The 17,247-nt window shown below is 55.4% G+C and overlaps 1 protein-coding gene across 3 annotated transcripts in view; it reads right to left on the bottom strand.

Moving 5' to 3' along the window:
• The window catches only part of KNDC1 (kinase non-catalytic C-lobe domain containing 1), a 63,678-nt gene extending 46,440 nt beyond the window's left edge, over window positions 1-17,238 (bottom strand). For all 3 annotated transcript variants that reach the window (XM_019793474.2, XM_034663513.1, XM_034663514.1), the window contains exons 1-3: window positions 17,066-17,238; window positions 9,711-9,909; window positions 9,001-9,059 (exon numbers count right to left, since the gene is read on the bottom strand). In XM_019793474.2, the coding sequence (XP_019649033.2) occupies window positions 9,001-9,059; window positions 9,711-9,909; window positions 17,066-17,167 (360 nt within the window). In that variant the 5' untranslated portion in view covers window positions 17,168-17,238. The remainder of the gene's footprint in view (window positions 1-9,000; window positions 9,060-9,710; window positions 9,910-17,065) is intronic.
• Window positions 17,239-17,247: the final 9 nt, after the last annotated feature.

Here is a 17,247-nt window from a genome sequence, read left to right as displayed (position 1 = left end):
GTCAACGTGATGGCTGCGTTAGTAGAACGAAGGAAAAATCGTATAATCACCTAAATAGATGCAGAAAAAGCATCTGACAAAATTCAACATCTTTAATGATAAAAACTCTCAAGAAATTGGGTATAGAAGAAACACATTGCAACATAACAAAGGCCACGTGTGACAAGCCTCCAGACAACATCACACTTGATACTGACAGGGTGAGAGATTTTCCTCTAAGATCAGAACGAGACAAGTGTGCCCACTGTCCTCTCTCCTACCCAACACAGCACTGGAAGTCCCAGCCAGAGTAAGCAAGCAAAAAAAGAAATAAAATACACCCAAATCAGAAGGGAAGAAATTAAATTGTCTCCGTTTGCAGACAATATGGTTTCACATATAGAAAATCCTAACGATTCCACCAAAACTCTGTTAGAACCAGTCAACAAATTCACTGAAGGACAGAAGGGAGATATGAAGAAGTCAGCTATCTTTCTGTAACTAACAACGAAATATAGGAAAAATAAGTAAAGGAAACAATCCCATTAAAATAGTATCAAAAACAAAAAAAATTAGGAGTAAATTAAACGAAGAAAGTGAAAGTTTCGTACACTGAAAAGTTTAAGACTGGTGAAAGAAATTAAAGACGACACACATACATGGGAAGATATCCCGTGCTCACGGACTGGAAGAATTAATCGTTACAATGTCCATACCACCCAAAATCATCTCTAGATTGAATGCAATCCCTATCAAAATTCCTGTGGCATTTTTCACAGAAATAGAGAGAACAACCCTAAAATTCATATGGGACCACAAAAGACCCCTAAATAGCCAAAGCAATCCCGAGAAAGAAGAACAAAGCTGAAGATGCCACACGTCCTGATTTCAAACTTTACTTCAAAGCTATAGTAATGCAAACAGCGTGGTACTGGAACAAAGACAGACACATAGACCAATGGAGCAGAATCGAGAGCCCAGAAATAAACTCATGTCTATACAATCAACCAATATTTGCCAACGGAGCCGATAATACTCAATGAAGAAAGGATAGTCTCTTCAATAAATGGAGTTAGGAAAACTGGACAATCACCTTCAGAAGAATGAAATTGGACTTTCTTATTAGCACCACTTAAAAAAAGGAACTCAAAATGGATGAAAGACTTAACATAAGATCCCAAACCATAACACTCCTAGAAGAAAACATAGGAAGAAGCTCTAAGACATCGGTCTTGGCAATGATTTTTTGGATGTGACACCAAAAGCACAAAAGAGAAAACAAATCTGTGGGAACGACCTGAAATGACAGGCTTCTGCACAGCAGAGGAGACAGTCCACTCCATGAAAAGGCCACCTATAGAATGTGAGAAAATATCTGCAAACCATCTGTGTCATAGGGAGTTAATATCCAAAATGTATGAGGGACTCCTGCAACTCAAGAGCACAGGAACGATCTGACTCCAAAACAGGCAGAGGGACTGAGCAGACGCTTCTCCGAAGACGACATCCAGATGCCAACAGACACATGAAAGATGCTCAACGTCACTCGTCATCAGGGAAACACAAATCAAAACCACAAGCAGACGTCACCTCACACTTGTCGGATGGTTGTTACCAAAAAGACAAGAAATAATACGTGAGCATGAGATAACGGTGAGGATGTGGAGAAAGGGGAACCCTCTTACACTGTTGGTGGGAATGCAAACGGTGCAGTCGCTCTGGAAAACAGCAGGAAGGTTCTCAAAAATTAAAAAGAGAGCTACCCTACTATCCAGCAATTGCACTTCTGGGTACATATCCAAAGGAAATAAAATCAGGATCTCAAAGAGATGCGTGCATTCCCATGTTCATGGCAGCATTATTTACAAAAGTCAAGACGTGGAAGCAGCCCGAGTGGTCTTTGGATGAATCAGTAAAGAAATGAGGTCTAGAGATGCAGTGGAGTACGATTCAGCCACAAGAAAGGAGGGCCCTTGAGGGCATTATGCTGCGTGAAACAAGTCTGACAGAGAAAGACAAATACTGCGCGATACTACGTCTGCGTGGAATCTAAAAAAGCTGAGCACAGAAACAGTGGGGTGGAGGTTGCCAAGGGCTGGGGGTGGAGGAGACAGGGAGACGTTGGAGCAAGGACCCAGAGCTGCGGTTATAAGACGAGTGAGTTCCTGGCCTCTAACGTGCAGCCCAGTGACACAGTTAGTGACATGTATTACACACTTCGAGGTGGTTACGATAGTAGATCCATAGGGGCTCCTGGGTGGCTCAGTCATGAAGTGTCTGCCTTCGGCTCAGGGCGTGATCCCGGGGTCCTGGGATCAAGCCCCGCATCGGGCTCCCTGCTCCACTGGGAGCCTGCTTCTCCCACTCCCCCTGCTTGTGTTCCCTCTCTCACTGTCTCTCGCTCTGTCAAATAAATAAATAAAATCTTAAAAAAAACCAGATAGTAGATTCTAAGTGTTCTCACCACCAAAAGAAATGGTGATTGCACAATGGAGGTGTTAACTAACCCTACTAGAAGTGGGAATCATTTTGCAAAATACAGACGTATCAAATCATTAGTTTGTGCACAAACTCACAGCATGTCATGTATCAGTTACTTCTCCGAAGAGGTGGGGTGACGCTCAGGTGCAGGACAGGTCTGTCTCCTCATTTTCTTGCATCTTGTTTTCTCATCTTTAGAAAAGTGGTTCACTTTACATTTCTAGCCCTCCTGCTATATTTACTCCAGACTTTCTATAGTTGTTGCTATTATAAATGAGACCGTTTCCATTTCATCTCCAACCAGTAATTACCAACACAAAGAGAAGATCCTTATTTTTGGGGATGTATCTTGTTTTCAGCTGGCCTCTGAAGTCCCTTATTCTATCATTTTCCACTGAAATCTCTTAGATTTCAGGCTCACAAACTTGTCATCCACATACAAGGCAATCCTGCCCCCTGACCTCACACACCACTCAGTGTTGGCTTCCTGCTGCTTGCTTGCCCCCCCCGCCACATGGTTGAGCTGCACTGGTGACCCCTGGATCCATCCACTCTCTCCATGCCCAAAGCTGGGCCCATGGGCCACTACCCCACCTCTCACGAAAGACACTGGAACCCCTAGCCTTGACGCCCCATGTGGAGGGCAGCCTGCCCCCCCCTTCTCACACACTGGCCATGCCGATCCACCCCAGGTTCCCCGCCTAGATACCCACACAGCCAATGTCCAGGGCTTCCTGAAGGGGCCAAACTTAAGTCAAGTTGCTGCATGGACTCAGGACAGATGCCTTGTTTTAGGGACCCTGCTGGTTGCTGATGCTTGGGTTGGGAGGAAAGGCAAACCCTATGAGCCACCACCTGGAGGGCTCAGCCAGGGCTATGAGCTGTGAGTCTGCAGTGAGCACTGCCTCCTACCCCCCAGTCACAGCCCTGAGAATAAAACCTGGCTCTGTACCTGCAAGGTCAGGGTATCTCCTTCTGCCCTCTACCACCTTTTATTTCTCTCCAGGGACAATGGTACCTATCTATCCAATCACTGGAACATCTCGTCATCCTTTCATCTACCTTCTCACACACCCATCCACCCACCCACACATCCATCCCACCACCCACCACACATCCATCCATCCACCCACCTGTACATTCATCGATCTATCTACCCATCCATCCACACACCCACCCACCCCCACACCCATCTATCACACACCCCTCTATCACCCCTCTATCCATCTATCATCCCACATCTTTTAGTTTGACAGTAACTCAACAAATACACTTCTCATTGGTTGTTGGATGATATGCTAGCCAATATGGGCACCTTTGCCACTTAAGGCTTTCGCACATTCCCTTCTGTCTATCTCGGGAAGTCCTCCCTGCCGTTGATCTGGTAAGCCTTACTCACCATTTAGGTTCCAACCTGAACATCACTTTCTTCAGAATGGCCTCCAGGGACTTTTGAGATGGATGAGGACCCTGTCATCTCCTTGAAAGACCCCATTCTCCTCTGTCAGGACCCAGCCCACTGCCCACATCAAGTCTGTCCCCTGTCAAGACCATGAACCCCATGAGGCAGGAGCCCGGTGCTCTGTTCACTGTGAGGCCTGACACACCTGTCTGTGGACAAATGACAACGGACAGTAATGCAGGGTGGTGGGTGTTGAGGTCGTCCTGGGTTGGGCTCCACTGGAACCTGAACGTGCCCAAGGTGACAAGGTTCAGAGAAGAGTCATTTGAGAGTCAGGGGCCTGCCTGGGGCAGGCCTTGAGTGCTGGCCATGGTCATAGTTTAAGCTTTTGGAAACTAGCCCATCTCTGGGGTTTCCTGGCCAAGGGTTGGGATGTGCAAGGGATGGTCCCAGGAGGGCCAGCTTCCATGCATCTGGGATGTGGGGAGCCTGAGACATCACCCCCGTAGTGGGTGGGGTGCAGCAGGGTCACAAGGGGGAATTCTGTGTGAGGACTAGAGGGCTCAGGAAAACATCTCCTTAACTTGGTCCTCTCCGTGGGAAGGACAGTGGGCAAGGGTGTGGGCTCAGTGTCGACGTGGCCAGCAAGCACGACCCAACATGCTGTACCCTTGCCATAGTCCAGAGACCCAGAGGTCGGGGCTGGAGGTGTCCTGGTCAACAGCAGCAGGAGCCGACCCTGCTGAGACCGGCACCAAGAAGGCACATTTGCCACCGTGGTCCTTGTGGGCAGGGGGCCATGGCCCCGGGGTGCAGGCAGGAATGGGCACCTGAGCAGACGTGATAAGTCCACGTGACAGGTGCAGCTATTCCTGGGGTCTCCAGAATGCGGCACTTCAGGGGGTCCTCATAGCCCCAGGAACAGACACTGGAATGAAGCGAATCAAGGGCAGAACAGAGACCCTGGAATCACAGGCCTGACAGGGGTTGCATGCAGACACTGGGCCCAAGGCGTCAGTGTGCACCGGCAGGCCCCTTCATGTGTCCGGTAAGGACTTGCTTGCTCTGTGGGCGGAAAACCAGAGAAAATCACCTATCACCCACTGGGAATTAAGGCAACTCTGAAAACAAGACCTTATCGTGGGGTGATTCCAGAGACGTGCAGCATTAGAGACCTGGCAGCCCCACGTGCCGCTGTGGACAGGCTGGACTGTGGACCCCGTCGTGGCCCTGCCTGGCCCGTGCCCTGCTGGCGTGCTCTGCTTCCTCATCTGCAGGCCGGTTTAGGGAGGCTCAGTCTGTGAAACTCGTCGAGCTGCACGCCTGTGACACGTGCGTGTCTGTCTCTGTACGCATAGTGCATCTCAATAAAAAGTCAGGAAAAACTCACCCATTCGTGAAGAAATTCCAGTGGGAATAAAAGAAACACTTAGAAATAGAGGGTACTGAAAATGCTGCCTGGCAAAGCTCGTGGACGCAGCAAAACCGTGTTTCGGGGGAACTTCACGGCCTTGTACGTAAATGTTCGTGTTAGAAAGGAAGATGGGCCGAAGACAGATGAGCTGAGTGTGCAACTCACGTTAGGGAGCGAGTACTTGCCAAACTCAAAACAAGGAAAAGAGAATGAAAAATAACAGCAGGATCAGTGGAAAAAAAAAAAAACAAGACATCAGGAGAGATCACGTGGTACGAACTGGGGTCTTTGAAAACACTAACCAAATAAATACGCCCTGGCGACACTGACAAGTGCACGGGAAGAGGATTTGAGTTACCCAGTGTCCCCCAGACGGTGCAGTGACTATCAAGGGACACTGCAACCAAATGCCAACGACTGAAAAAACAGGTAAAAATGGATAAACTTCAGAAATATATAGCTCACCAGAAAGCTTTCAATGAGAAATACAAAACAGACTAATCCTGTAACTATTAAAATTTGAGCAGCAATGCAAAGACTTGCCTCCAAGGACACAGGTGTCCTGGTGATTAAGTGTGACTGGACCTCGAGGACAGAGCCCCGTTGTTGCACGAACACTCACGGGCAGAGCAAGGGTGCTCGCATAGCCTGGAGTGGTCCTGCCCCCGACACGGTCAGAAGCAGCACAAAACACCGAAGTAAAGCACCTGCAGGCCAAACGTGCCAGTGTATTAACAAAGATAAGACACCTGGCCACTTCAGGTTTTTCTAAGCAGGAGGGAGTGAATTAACATTAGAAAATAAGTATGTAAGTATTAAAAACCGTAACGCTCATTTCAAAGGATGCAAAAGCACTTTCCTAAAACCCAAGGTACGTTCACGGTAGAGCTGATAACTGGCACAGAGGGGCCTCGCGTGGCAACTTCCGTGCTGGCTGGGAGGGGGTTGGCGGGGAGAGAAACACTGCTTTCAGAGCCCCGCGTCCCCGAGCGGGAGGCGCGTCCGCCACTCTGCGCTGCTGGTGACGAGAGCGGCTCCTGTGGCCCAAAGCAAGACGAGGAAGGGAAACTTGACGCAAATCTTCGCACGGGCTGGTGAGCTGATCGGTTAAAAAACTAAAGAATCTGTACATTACGGGAAGTAACAAAAGATTTCGGCACGATGGCTGCGCATAAGATGAAGATACTAAAGTGAACTGAGTTCTGTAGACCAGCAGCAAACAAGCACAAAAGTGCGATCACAAGGAAGACCTCCAAGTTAGAACGTAAGCAGGGAGTATCCGATTCCTCAGAATAAACTAGTAAGGGTACCCCGGACTCCTACAGTAAGCGGTACTCAACGTACCGAGGTGTTGAATACGTAAGGAGGTAAAAGGGTTTATGCAGAAGACCGTATATTATAAAGCCCGCCTCCTCCCCAGAGGGATCGACAGATTCAGTGTCGTTCCAGTCAAAGCGCCAGCATAGCTTTCCATGGGACTGGATAACAATTCTAACATCTATGTGCAAGAATAAAGGGCCAAGAATAGTGAGAACCCTTCTGAGGAAGGACGGAGCGGGCGTCCGCCCGAGAGGCGCTGGGTCTGGGGCAGGGCTGCCTGGGCCAGCCGCGTGGGCGCCAGTGGCCAGCATCCGCAGGAATGGGTATCCACACAGAGAGGGATGAAACTGAGTCCTTACCTCACCCTACAGAAAAAAGTCATCTTCAAGCAGTTCAAATGTGTCAAACAGAAATTTAAAATTCCTAGTAGAAAATATCAGCAAACCTCCATCAGAATTTGGTGTTGGAAAGATCTCTTAAAGTACAAAAAATACTAACAAGGAAACATGAGTAAATTTGACTGCATTAAACTGGAGAGACTTCCTAACTCATCGGAGGCCTTCGAACAGCCCTCCTGACAGTGTGGTTCCTGAGGTGGGCGACCCTCTTGTTCCAGCCGAGCGTACCCCAGACCTTCCAGAAGCTACGCCCCAGGGACACCACCACAGGCCGAGCTGCCAGGAAAAGCCAGCTGGCTTCCATGGAGCCCGACATTAAAGGGTAGACAGATATCTGAAACAGCCCTACTCTTCTCACAGTGTCTTTGGGGAAAAATACTGCTATTTTTTATAAACATATGCTCTGTACTTTAACACGCAACGATTTCTTATTACTTTTAAGTGAATTTGTAGGTACAGATTTCGCAGGTGTCTCAGTTCTAACCTGTAACACAGACCGTGAGGTGTAACCGGCACCAAGGAAAGCTCTCTGGCTCCTCAGTCATTTTCAGGAGTGTGAAGGGTCCCGAGAACGGCTCGCTGCTTACAGACAGCGTGAAGACACCTTGTAGACCAGACATTCACAATCCTGACAAAATGGAAGTACGTAAAGAAAAGCATAACTGCACGGAAAACGGGTCTTCCTGGCGACGTAGAGCCGGGGGTCCACAGCCCCTGCTGGCGGGACTGCGCTCTGGTGCGGCCACCGTCGGAGACTATGGAACACCCGCCTGCCCTGCCATGTGGCCGTCCCGTGGCCGGCTCCACATCCAGGAGGAGCTCCTGCCCAGATCCACCAAGGTGTGCAGAGAGGCACTGACGCTCCCATGAGCCATGGGGTACACATGACCACCCGCTGTGGTTCAGACGCATCATCCAGAAACACGTAAGAGAAAGTTCCAGAAGATAACACGTGGTGACACTCTCGTTAGAATGTGAAAACCAGCACACGCCAAGCAACGTTGCTTTTGGGAACAGCCCGGCGGCATGGAGGCGGGCGGCACCGCGAGGATGTTCGTTATTTCCAGGGCTTTGGTTTCGTGTCGGTTCCAGAGCTAAACATGCAAGTCAACTAGAAGTCCATGCATGGAGCAGGCTGAGAGCTCCCCGAGCCGAAGAGCTCCTGGGCTCCGGTTCTGGCCATGGAGGTCCAGGGAAGAAGAAGGACCCAATCCACCAGGGAGCCGGGGCCCCGCGGTCCTGCCCGCCACCGGAGCGCCGACGAGGGCCCCTCAGGGCAACGGGCTGGATGCTAGCTCGTTTTAAAGTAGACGTGAGCATAGGAGAAGCTGATCCTAAAACTTATTTTGGGGTAAAAATTTAACCCAATGTCGCTAAGCTAATGGATTTTCACTGAGATTTTTGAGTTCGTAATGACTCACTTGTCAACAATGGCTCTATTTCTCTCTGCCCATCTCAGACTGCAGGCTCCGTGGGGGTGGGAACCTGGAACGGCCGGTCTGCTGGAGCGGGCGCTCAGGGGAGAGGCGGGCTGGGCGGCACCCCCCAGCCACACTTCCCGCGCATGCACACAGGGGTGCCTGGGGGGTGGTGACCTCAGCCCGGAGCAAGGTAGCGTGGCAATGGTTCCCCACAGGCCACGTGTCTCTGCTGAGCGCTGCGACCCACCGCTCCGCTCGCTCCCTCAGAGAAGCTGGGATTCCCCGCCAGCCACCCCCAGCAACTTCGGGCACTTTTAACGTGTTAAATAGTTAAGTTCACACTCGGGAAACATACTCGACAACTATAATGACAAGCACGCGTCCAAACACCACTCTGCCCCTGGAGCTGAGCTGTGCCGCCAGGGACCCTGAGTCTGACAAGGGTGGGGGTGCCCTGAAGGCAGACCCCCGGCCCAGCCTGTGCCCTGCACAGAGGTGTCCCCGCTGCAGTGGCCTTTCCTGTGTCAGCCTCATAGCAGCTGCCCGCCTGGTAAGGGTCGTGGGAGCCCACCTGCTGCCACCCACCTCAAAGGTGTTCCCGGTCACATCGAACTCCGGGGGAACAAAGGCACCCTCGGGGTCATCTGGGGAAGGAAAAGAGAAGGACTCTGATCGCACATGCACAAGGCCCACAGTGAGGAGGAAGCCCACCAGCCAGGAGGGCAGGAGCTGTGGTCTCCTGCCCACCAGGGGCCCCTTCCTGCCCCGCACCCCCTTCCGTCCTGGAGTCCCTGGGGACTGCGTTCAGCATCAGAGGAAATGCTGCCTCGACAGGAAAACCTCATGCTTCACTGCAAGCCCCGGGGAAGCCGTCCAAACAGGGAGGAGAAAGGGTTTTCCCCGTTTCTCAGCCAAGGGGGTCTGAAGGCACCAGTTGGGGAAAATCGGGCCGTCTGCTCAGGCTCTCCCCGGAGCAGTGGAGGGCCTGCGGGAACACGGGAGGCCAGGCAGGCAGTGGGGGGCCTCCTGTGCTGGCCGCCACGCCCTCTGCGTCACGCCCCACATCCACCCACCGCGGGCCATTGGACCAGCTGCCCCAGGGCTGGCGGGCCCCGCACGGGTCCCCGGCAGGAACCGTGTGACACAGCCCACGGGGGCCTCCCACCTCCTTCTCCCTCAGTGGTTCATGGGGCTGGAGATCCCACCGGGGTAGCGGCTGCCATTGGGGGCGGGGAGCCCTGTGTCCACGTTCCCCCCGAAGGCACCTTCTGCCGCCCCCGCCGCCCCAGGCTCACCGCTGAGCTGCTCCATGAAGCACACGTTCCCGCTGGTGTTGAAGGCCAGGGTGTCAGGCGTGATGCACAGGGTCTGGAAGATGGCCGCGTGGGCGACACTCCGCATGGACAGGCTGCACTCCAGGCACACGGCCCACGCCTCCTGCTCACTGAGGCCTCTGTCCCGCAGCGAGAGGATGTCGGCCAGGGACACGTTCTCCTGCCAAGACAGGACGCAGCTGAGGCGGGCCTGGGGACAGGCCCAGGCCACAGCGGGCCCTCCTCCCCAGGAAAGGCCTGGCACCACGGCGTCGAGACCGATTCTAGAGGAGCAGACAACGCGCGGCGATATTTCACTTTACGTCAGAAACGGGGCGCGGGCAAAGGCTTTAAAAAGAAACGCACCCAGAAGCTCACCCACCCCACTGTCCCCTGGCTGCCAGAAGCCACAGAGCATTTGGCAGAATGGCCAGCGTGCTGTTGGGAGCAGGTGTTTACTCCTGGGGCCGGGACCTAGTTCTTTGTCCCAGAAATCACGGCCTCCCCGCAGCCCCCGTGTCCAGCTGGGGTCCCCTCACGCCGACCCCACAGGCTCACGCACATGCCTCGGTGGGCGTGCAGAGGGCTTTCACTTCTTTAGGGTGTAAGCAGATGAGCAAGACGTAGACACGGGTGGGGGTGAGTCAGTGCGCACAGAAGCGCAGTCGTGCCGGGGAAGCCCATAGAGAGCAAACGTGGTGTGAGCACACGGCGGAACCACGTGACACACGGTAACGCACAGACGAGATGGCTGAGCAGCGGAGGCCCAGACATCGGCTCCGGGCAGCGCACACAGAGGCCCCAGGTCACCGTGGTCCCTCCTGCACAGCCAGACCGCAGGCCGCCCTGCGCTGGGCTCCCCCTTCGGATCTGACCAGGCTCAGCGGTGACTGTGTCACCACCACGCACACGTGCCCCCGACATGCACACAACACACTGATGCATCGTCACGTGTGCACGCACCTCCCCTGTGCACGCACGCACACTGGCACACACCGTGTGTACTCACACACACACACACACACACACCCCTCTCACACGGTTCCACAGACATAAACTCACACGTCCACACACAGGCACACGACGAGTTCGTGCACCCTGTGGTTGTGCCACACAGCCTCACACACTGGCAGACACACACACACTCACGTNACACCCCTCTCACACGGTTCCACAGACATAAACTCACACGTCCACACACAGGCGCACGACGAGTTCGTGCACCCTGTGGTTGTGCCACACAGCCTCACACACTGGCAGACACACACACACTCACGTACCCACACTCACTCAAATGCACAGTTGTGCAATCCTACACTCGCTCACACCCACATACTGACTCATACACACTCCCACATGTGTTCGCACATGTACACCCACACTCTCACACATACGTGTGGCCCAAGTATGTGCACACACATTCTCATACATCAGACACCTTGGATCTCCAGACCCTAAGCTGGCCTGCTGTTTGACGCCCTGGTCACCTCTGTGCGCCCGTGTGTCTGTGCTCCACTGGCCCGCAGGAGGGGAGCTAGAGCCTGGAGGAAGCATGTGGGTGGGGTCAGGTGGACGTAGGGGGAGCAGAGGAGATGATGCCGAAGACGGAGCCCCCTCCTGTCTCCAGCCTCTGCCGCCCTACCCCTCCCAGCACACAGGACTGTTCTCTGAGTGTGGCCAAGCTTCTGGCTATGAAAAGTCTCCTGGCTCCTGCCCTCCAATTTCCCCCACTGGCATTGCAAGGGATCCCCACAACTGCAGACAAAGGGGACAAGGAGCGGAAAGAAGGAAGGGAGGAAGGAAGGAAGGAAGGGAAGGAAGGAAGGGAAGGAGGAAGGGAGGGAAGGAAGGGAGGAAGGGAGGGAAGGAAGGGAGGAAGGGAGGGAAGGAAGGGAGAAAGAAATCAGGGAGTGGCTCCCGTGGGCTCCTTGGCTAAGCCTCTGGGTTCAGCAGTGTGGGGAGATGGGAGGGGACCCCGGGACTGGGCTGCCCTGTGCCCACGTGACTTGGCACATACCACCATCCCCTTCCTCCTCAGAGCTCAGCACAGTCCTCCACATCACTCCCCAGGCCCTTCCAGCTTTCTGTGGGGTAGATGGATAAGGGAAGGGCAGCCCGTTGGAAGCTGGTTCAAGAAAAAGGGGCCACAGGGTTCATGCAGATCCAAGAGCAGAGAGCTGCTAGCCAGCTTCCAGAAATGTGTGCACCCTGTGAGGAAGGCAGTCTGGGAGTTTTAACAGGACAACAAAAGCACAAAGCAGATTAGAGTGGGGTGTGCAGGAGGCTAGCAAACCCGAAAATTTCAATTTCCCCATCTCCCTGCTGTGTTCCCGAGGGTCACGGACGCAAGGTCTTTCTGATTTGGCTCAATCTAGGGGTCGCTGGGCACCACCCCTGGGACTCCCCAGGATGCAGGACAGCCCCGTGGTGCCTGTGGGGCCTCGCAGAAAAGGCGTCTGGGGAGTGTGTACACGCGCACACACACATGCACACAACACACACACGTGCACACACATGCAACCGCACATACACAGGCACGCGCTAACAACCAAACAAAGACCCTGTGGTTTTGTGCTATTTAGGAGAAGAAAGCTAGCCCACACTGCGAGTCCAAGCCAGGTCCCCCCGCAGGGGCCTTGTTGACACTCTGCTGGTGGTGGCCTATGCCGGCCGCACGCACCAGCTCACGCAGCTGCTGACAGGGTGCGCTGCCAGGGAAGGGAGCCCAGGTCAGGGTGCCCCCGGGGGGTCTCGCGGCCTGTGGCATGACTTCCTGTTCAAGGCCCTGCCCCACCGCCCTGTCCAGCTGGAAGATACCCTGTGATGGGGGAGCCCCTTCCTCCCCAAAAGACCTGTAGCCCCCGGGGCCTATTCATGGTGGGAGCATCTAAATGGGGGGATTCTCTGTGTGACTTTACAGAGCGAATCTGTGGGTCCTGCGTCATTGCTCCCAGCATGTGGCTGAAGCCCCCACTCATGGACGAGATGCTCTCAGCCCCTCTGAAACCTAGCTGTTGTGATGAGAAGGCACGATTCAGCTGCCATATGGTTCTGGGACAGAGCTGAGGTATGCCGCTGGCTCTCCTGCTACACCCAGGTTGGCGGGGGAGGGTCTCACCAAGTACTGGGGGATCCTGAACCATGGACCCCATGGTCACCTGTTCTCTGGGACCTGACACCCACCCTTCCAGTTCACCCTGGCTGGAGGAAGGACACTTTCTTGCCTGAATCAGTGGCCCATGGAGGGTGGACAGGACAAGACTTGGCTAATGGGCCAGCAGGAGCAAGGACAAGACACCGGGAAGCCTGGCCAGCTCCTCAGGCTCCCTCAGTCCATGTCCACCAGAGTCCCAGGGGTCACCCCCTTTCCCTGGCCACCTGGACAGATGAGAGCTGTGCGGGCATCCTGCACGTCTGTGGTATCTCCAGGACCTGGGGGTTCTGAGCCACACTGCCAGGTGGGCCCCACACACCGGGGGACACGGGCCCCGGGGACACCACAGGGTCTGGGGAAGGATGGAAAAGAGCTCCACTGGCTGTGGCAGGCATTTCAGAAGGAGGTGATGTGCTATGAATAGTAAAGCTAGCCACAGGGCCCACTAATGCCTGCCTGTAGCCCCACCTCTGGGCACCCATGAGGGCCCGTGACAGCCGGAGGCATCATGACTTCCCATACCGCAGCATCCCCTGTCACCGCCAGCACGGTCTGACCTTGTCACTGCTGGCTGGGCAGCCTCTGGTGCTCACCTCCTGAGTACAGACCTAGCCTCTGGGCAGGCGCAAGGGTCCTGAACCCCACCCCTCACCCTTCCCCAGCAAGGCGCTGCCAGGGTGGGACGTGGGGCAGGCCTGAAGGTGGGGCTCACCTAAATCACGGTCCTTGCAGGACAGGAAGGAGTTGTCCTTCCCTAGCGATCCTGCAGGCACAAGCCCCACCCCGTCCAGGCCGGGAGGAGGGCCAGCCCCTCATCAGCCAGGTCCTGGGTCTCAGAGGGCAGGGCTGGCTTCCCACCTAAGGACCCTTCTCTGGTTATGGCAAAATTTGTCCATCCAGGAGATTCTGTGCCTCGAAGACACCCCACTGCCCCCGTCAGAGACAGCGTGTGAGCCAGGGTTACACAGGGACCCACAGGGACCCATAGATTGCTCTTGCAGATTTCAAATGTTCTCTTAGATATGAATGTTTTCAACCCTGGAGCATTCTAATAGGCTCTGCCAACACAAAACCCAGATCACGGCTGAGAACAACCGTTGACAATCTCTGGGCCTGCTGGCAGGTTCCTCCAAGCTGCCCGACCCCCAGGCCCCGGGAGCTCTGCTCAGTGCCCTGTTGGGTCTTCCCACTGGCCCCAAAGTGCCCCCTCCAGCTTGTAACTATCGCCCACCACGAGGCTCTCCTTGGCTTCCTGGTTGTCCGCTGCTCTGTGCTGTTTCGGTAGGGGCCTCACACGAACCCAGCAGGGCTCGCTGGGAATATCTGCTTCCCCACAGGGTACCCCCAAGCCGTCAGCTACTCTCAGCACCAACACAGACCCCACCCACCTCCAAACCCCTGGGCCCAGCCCAGCGCCCAGCCCATAGATGCCGGGGAGGTGCTCACTGAACTTGGAAGGGATGAGAACACTCCTTAAACCTCAGGAGAGTCTAGGGACGAGGACACACGCCGCCCCCAGGGCCAAACTGGTGCCCCATCTTCATCTCCAAGCCTGCCTATCCTTGTCCCCTGAAGGCCCCCGTGCGTGGCACCACAGTCCTCCGGAAGGCCCGGCATCTGCCCCTCCTGCCCTGTCCTTTGCTGGTACCAATGCAGCCGTGCCGCCTGCGGGAAGCCAGATGCTGGGCTGGACGACAACCTCCAAGACCTCAGGCCCACTCGCTACATGCCCCGGGGGGTTTCCAGCTGAGAGAATTCTCTGGGGCACGCACCAGAGTGAAGCTGCTGGGACACAGGGAGCGGCCATCTTCCACGTCACTATCAGATGCCAACCTGTTTTCCAGAGAGGCTGTTCCACGCACACTCACACCGGCAAGGGAGCATCCGCCACCATGCCAGTCCCTGCCCACTCGGCCACTGCCCAGTTTTTATTCTTGCCAACTGGCACTTGTGGAGAGGCCCACACGGTGGGTGCCTTTTGCGTTCCCTGATGATAATGAAGTTGAACATTTTTCATGTGTTTACTGGCCACTCGGATTTTCTCTGGGGTTACAACCACAGAAACATTCCGAGGGGCTCTTGGATGGGGGGGACTAGGGTCCTGTGTCTTGAACTTGCTGTACAGTCTGTTGTTAGGGTCAGCTGTAAAACTGCGAATCCCTCTGTCCATGTCCTGGGTCTGGCACCGGCCGTCCCTCTGTGGGAACTTCCCTGTGTCTTCTCCGGGCCGGCTCCCTCCAGGGGTTGCATCAGCATGGCCCACCCTGGGTGGTGATGCAGCCTGGCTCCCCCTCATCTTACACAGGGTGGCTTTTCAGATGCAACCTGACTCTACGACACTGCGGCCAGCACAGTCACGTGTCTCTGATAGAGCTTTAAAACCTTCAGCACCAACTGAGCTGAGTGTGTGCAGGAAGCGTGAAGTCTGGGCCAGGTGGGACGGGACGTCGGTCTGGCTCCAGGGCTTCTGTTTTATGGGAGCACACCCAAAGACAGTGCCTCTGCCTCCCCAAAAGGCCCATCTGAGCTTTCCCAGTGGACTGCAGCAGGGCAGTGCTGTCCCACTTCACCTGGAGGCCTCGGTCACGGGACGATGGAAAGCCCCCAGCCCTATGCACTGTGCACAGCTGGGGGGTTGCTCTGACCCAGACGGGCATGAGGGAGAAGGCACCAGGGCACACAGGGGTACAGCCCATGTGCGGGGATCCGGCTCTGGGTCTGAGTCCCGGCTCTAATGTTCTGTTCATCTCGCACCAGCAGTGGACTCAGCACAGGGCCCAGAGGAGGCCCTCAAAGTGTGGGGTGGCTGACACAACAAGGTTCTGTATGAAGAACCACGTTCTACATTTGCTTTGGATGCTGATTTCGGAGGTGAGTCTTCCAACAGATACACTGAAATGTATCCTCTGGGGGAGACTCTGATGGCGCCCATTCATTTTCCATCAAAGCCATGGAGATGCCCAAAGGTTTATTCATTCTCTTGCTTCTCCTCTCTGCAGCCTTGCCTCTCACCAAATCCAGGCCACCATGGCGGTGGCGGGGGAGGGAAGCAACACCAGCCCTCAGGTACAGCCTCAGCGGCTCTCAGCCGGCCAGCCATTGGCTTCCGTGGCACGCTATGCTTGCTACCCAGGACAGGGCTTCCACGGCATGAACTCTGTCCTTACAGCCAGCTCTCCTCTGAAAGTGGGGGGTGGGGGTGGTGGCAGAGGTGGAAGACCCTGGAGACTGCAGCTGCAGCCCCTGTGGACCCTCTTATGTATTCCACGAGGCTGGTGGCCACGTCTAAGTCTCGGCCACCAGTCTCGGCCACCAGCCTCGGCCACATGAGTATTGGAGGGTTTTCATCAGCACCATGCTGGTTACAACCCATCCCACGAATGGCTGCATGATGCCAGCATTCCTCAACCATGAGCACAGAAGCCCGGAGACTGGGGCATTTGCCTGCTGGAAGCTTGGTAGGCCCTCCACCCAGACCCCATAGCCTTGGGTCTTCCTGGGAGTGGCTACATCCTCTGGGGGGCCACCTATCACACGGAAGGACCTGGCTTGTTCATTTGACCCCAAGCCACAGCCTCTGGGGTGCGCTAGAGAAGTCAGAGTTGCAGGCAAATTGGTTCTGTGGGCACCTGTCCAGTGAATGACCAGAAGCTCCATGCGATGGAGACTGCCGGTCCCTCTGAGCCTTGGGTAGGGAGATGCCTCAGGACCCAGGATCCTGAGTGGAGGCCCCTGCTGTCCTCTGTGTGAAGGAAGCAGCCCTCTGTCCGGGGGGGGGGGGGCCTTCCCGGACTTCCACCTCAGCTCCCAGACCTACTGGCCAGATGGGGCTCTGCTGGCTGGGGCCTCCCGCTGACCTAGAGTGCTGGCAAGGAGGAAAACAGCGATCCACCCCCTCCCCTTACGATGCCCCAATCCACACTCATGCATCCAACATCTATAGTCAGGAGCCCCCAGCCCACAGGGCCCCAACTTCTTCAGTGACCACCCACCCACTGCTGTCCCATGTGGCGTTCCACGGGGCCTGTCCTCTCTGAGCGAAAATGTTAAAGGCCGATGGGGGGTTGCTGAGAGCGGCTGCCAAGACCTGGGCCAGGGGCAGGAGCCCTGGGGGGCGGGAGCACCCCCGGACTCTCCCTAGAAGGTGGGGGAAGGCGGGACCCACCGCGGGCGCCAGGCTCACCTCGTCCTCCGGCAGAGTGGGGAGCGGCTCGAAGTCGTAGCCCGCCAGGTCCTTGCCATCCTCCTCGTACAAATCGGCCGCGGCCGCGTCCATGGCCTGCATCCCGCTGGCGCGCCGGCCGCGCCTCGGACTGGCCAGCGGCCTGGCGCTCCGGCCGGTGCCCTGCCCGCCGCGCCCGGCCG

The sequence above is a fragment of the Ailuropoda melanoleuca genome, chromosome 6, assembly GCF_002007445.2.
Source record: "Ailuropoda melanoleuca isolate Jingjing chromosome 6, ASM200744v2, whole genome shotgun sequence".
Classification (NCBI taxonomy): Eukaryota; Metazoa; Chordata; class Mammalia; order Carnivora; family Ursidae; genus Ailuropoda; species Ailuropoda melanoleuca.
This window is presented reverse-complemented; position numbering and strand designations above follow the sequence as displayed.